General features: G+C 51.2%; 1 protein-coding gene across 1 annotated transcript; it reads left to right on the forward strand.

Moving 5' to 3' along the window:
• On the forward strand, positions 1-3,505 carry LOC131905819 (amiloride-sensitive amine oxidase [copper-containing]-like). The gene is made up of 4 exons (XM_059256630.1): positions 1-1,582; positions 2,408-2,687; positions 2,997-3,129; positions 3,377-3,505. Exons 1-4 carry the CDS (start codon positions 13-15, stop codon positions 3,503-3,505), a joined length of 2,112 nt encoding a protein of 703 aa, XP_059112613.1. The 5' UTR covers positions 1-12.
• Positions 3,506-4,081: the final 576 nt, after the last annotated feature.

Consider the following 4,081-nt stretch of genomic DNA (forward strand, 5'->3'; position numbering starts at 1 on the left):
TGTTCCAGAGCCATGGGTATAGCACAAAGGAACCTGGCACTGGGCTGGGTAGCTGCCATCTTGCTGCCACAGATGGCCATGGCAGAGCACCCCAAGTGGAGCTTGGATGTCAAGCCCCAGGTATTCTTGGACCTGACTCCTTTTGAGATGAGGATGGTGCACAACTTCCTGATGAGCAGGAGAGAGCTGGAGCTGCAGCCGTCCGAGACACCCACTTTGGCCAAGAATTCCGTGTACCTCATAGAGATGCTGCTGCCCACGAAGAAAAACGTGCTGGAATTTCTGGACAAAGGAAAAGCGACTCCCGTGCGGGAGGCCCGTGTTGTCATCTTCTTCGGTGCCCAGGAGCACCCCAATGTCACCGAGTTTGCTGTGGGGCCCCTGCCACAGCCCACCTACATGCGAATAATATCTCCCGGGCCTTGGCACCATCCATCCTGGACATCCAGACCCATCAACAAAGCAGAGCACAGCCTTATCCACCACACCCTGAAGAAGGCCACTGAGCCCCTGCATCAGTTCTTCCTTGACACCACTGACTACTCACTAAAGGACTGTGATGAGGATTGTCTGACCTTCACGTATGTGGCCCCCCATGTCACGGAGCCTGGCCAGCGCCGTAGCTGGTTTATCTTACAACGATATATGGCAGACCAGTCCCTGCAGCCCACGGGCCTGGAGATCCTTCTGGATCACGGGAGCACAGATGTCCAGCTCTGGAAAGTGGAGCAGGTCTGGTATAATGGCAAGCTCTTCAACAGTCCAGAGGAACTCGCTCAGAAATATGAGGATGGAGAAGTGGACATAGTGGTCATTATGGAGTCACTGCCCAAGGACACAGAGCAGCCCCAACTCTCCTCTTTCTCAGTTACCCCAAAGAAGTCCCCCACCACCATCAGCATGGCAAGACGCAGAGTGGCTGAGTCCTACATCCCTCCCTATAACATAGAGAACAACACAGTGTATTACAGAGATTGGATTTTCTCCTTCCGGCTACGACCCTCTTCTGGCTTGCAGATCCTGAATCTGCACTTCCGGGGTGTGCGCATTGCCTATGAAGTCAGTGTACAAGAGGCTGTGGCACAGTTTGGAGGACATATACCTGCAGGCATTCGGACCAAATACATGAATGTGGGCTGGGGTCTAGACAATGTCACTCACCAGTTGGTCCGTGGCATTGATTGTCCACACACAGCCACCTTCCTGGAAGTCATCCACCACTATGACACCGACAAGCCAGTCTACTATCCACAAGCTCTCTGTCTCTTTGAGATGCCAGTAGGAATACCAATCAAACGCCACTTTGACTCCAACTTTAAAGTCAACTTCAACTCCGGTGCAGGGACGAGGGAACATGTGCTGGTGCTACGGACAATCTCCACAGTCCACCACTATGATTATATTTGGGACTTCATTTTCTACCCTGATGGGGCGATGGAAACAAAGATGCAAGCCACCGGCCTGGCCAATGCTACCTTCTACCAGCCCAAGGAAATGAGATACATCTCTCAATCACACACCCATCTATTCAGCAACATCCACACTCACCTTGTACATTACCGTATTGACCTGGATGTAGCAGGTAGGACTTGGGATCACACCAACTCAGACACTCAACTTCTACCCACGTATAACTTCACTCCATAGGTTGGGGATAAGACTCCTTGGCATAATATCAGGAGATTGTTTCAGCCACATTCCATGCAAAGAGAAATACACACTCCTGGAAAATGGTAGCAGTGAATGGTACCCTAGCATTACCCTGATTGTGAAGTGTGTGTGTGTGTTTGTGTGTGTGTGTGTGTGTTTGTGTGTGTGTGTGTGTGTGTGTGTGTGTGTGTGTGTGTTCATATTAGGTCTGGGTAGAATGGTTCACAGAATGGGGGAAGGGGAGGTCCCATGGAGGTTTAACAATGCTTCTGCATATCTCTTTGAGATGGGTTCTAGTACCATCTGGGTGTTTCTTATAAATGTCATCATAGAAGAATGGCAGAGAGGTGGTGTTTGACATCACATCCCATAACCAGATAGGTGGCTTCTGTATGCTCATTCCCACTGGGTCCTCTGGTCAGGAGAACACAGTCCTCAAGCCTCAGAAACATAAGCTTCCTGTTCTCCATGGTTAAATCACAGCAAACAGGCTGGAGGAAGCTCTCCAGAGAATGGTGGGCTCACACCGAAACTGCCACAGTTGCCAGGAATGACCAAAGAGCTGTCCTCTAGCTCCTCTGGTTTCTGGGTTGCTTGGTCTGGTAGCGCACACTGCTAGCTAGCCCAGTGTCTGTGCCTAGCATGGCTTCCTCCCGGCAGTTGTCTGTGGATGTTGTCTAGTTGGAGACCCTAGAGTAGAGGGAGACAATGTCTGTTTCAACAACTGATTCTCAACTTTTCTCTCCTCTGCCTCCAGGCAGCAAGAATAGCTTCCATACACTGCAAATCATCCAGGAAAACATCACCAGGGACTCAAGGCATCATGTAACACGGAACACCGTAAAGCAAACGATTTATTCCCGGGAGCAGCAGGCAGCCTTCCACTTCGGAAAACCACTCCCCAATTACCTGGTCTTTAGCAACTCCCATAAGAACTATTTAAGCCAGGGGAGCAGCTACCGTCTGCAGATCTACTCCAAAATCCATCAGGTGGGACTGCCGGGATGGCAAAAGAAGAGAGGTGTCTCTTGGGCCAGGTGAGAAAATCTAGTGAGTTTGGGGAACATGGCCATGGACCCCCTACAGTGATTGTGTGTTCTTTCTGAGCTTTTTTCATGGAAGGCTCGTGGTTGTGTTGCATCTGGGTGAACATCCTTGTGCACTCAAGGAGGGAGTGGAAGTACTTACAGAGATCCTGGCCCTAGGACGGTGATGGGGATTTTCCAGACCTCTAGGGTACAAATTCATTATGGACCAAATTCTCCATCCTTGACACTGGGGATGCTCTCTGGGAAGAGACCAGATGCAACCCCAGTTCCCAGAGCCATCTTCTTCTTGACCTGTAGGTACCCCTTGGCTGTGACCAAATACCGGGATTCTGAGAGATGCAGCAGCAGCATCTACAACCAGAATAATCCCTGGAACCCCCCTGTAGTCTTCGAGGACTTCATTCAGAACAGTACGAACATTGAAGATAAGGTAATGCCCCAGTACCCACTGCCCACCTCAGGCCTGTCACCAACCACTGCCCAGACCTGTCACTGTTATGCTTACTGGGTGGTACACGGGTTCAGGGGTCGTGGCAGATGGGTCTGCTTTTTTAAATGGGACTGAAGGCATCTCAGGAAGTGGGTAGGCACACCTGCACACAGCACAAGCTGGAGAAACCTCAGGTGGCCAGTACTCAGCACTGCCCTGTCCACTGAATCCTTTGTCTCCCCCCCAGGATTTGGTGGCCTGGGTCACAGTGGGCTTCCACAACATGCCCCGTTCTGAGGAGAGCACCAACATGACCACACCTGGGAACTCTGTAGGCTTCATGCTCCGGCCCCTCAACTTCTTCCAGGTCTTCTAGAGACACCCAGGTATAACAGGTGCAACCACATCAGGCTCTGCATCCCGGAGGAGAGAGCCTGCCTGACGCCTCCTCCCTTCAACCCCAATGGGACCTACAACCTTGTGTGGAGAGTCCTGCCCCAACACCTGTTTAATAATCCCAGATCGGCACAAGGGGAGACAATAAACCCTTCAGCTTCCATTCTTGAATGCTGCTTCTTAGTGGCAGGGGGAGGGCATGGGCCACACCCAGATGGGTGGCCATGGTTCCATTCAAGCTTGTCTACTGTCCCCAGAAGGACCTTAATGACAAGGGCAGAGGAAGCCCGTGGGATACTGGAACTCTCTACCCGGTATATTTTTCAACATCTCTGTCAGGAAAGCTGTTGGGAAATGTTCCACTCATTGACAGCCATGCAGAGTATGGGATACTGTGGAGGTATCTAAGAAGACTACCAACACTTTCATCCTGTGGCCATTGTTCTTACACCTAAGGTTTCCTCCCTGCCCCACCCCACACAGTCTGCATGGAGCTGTCACTCATAACTCTTAGAGTCAGGACCCCCAACAAGGAGGTTGATGGATCAGAAGAGAC

This window comes from Peromyscus eremicus, chromosome 3 (assembly GCF_949786415.1).
Source record: "Peromyscus eremicus chromosome 3, PerEre_H2_v1, whole genome shotgun sequence".
NCBI lineage: Eukaryota > Metazoa > Chordata > Mammalia > Rodentia > Cricetidae > Peromyscus > Peromyscus eremicus.

Excerpts from the sequence above, each read along its gene's own strand:
- LOC131905819 (XM_059256630.1), top strand. The coding sequence starts at position 13 with ATGGGTATAGCACAAAGGAACCTGGCACTGGGCTGGGTAGCTGCCATC. Across the intron at positions 1,583-2,407 it reads TATTGACCTGGATGTAGCAG|GCAGCAAGAATAGCTTCCAT; the intron begins GTAGGACTTGGG and ends CTCTGCCTCCAG. Across the intron at positions 3,130-3,376 it reads GTACGAACATTGAAGATAAG|GATTTGGTGGCCTGGGTCAC; the intron begins GTAATGCCCCAG and ends TCTCCCCCCCAG.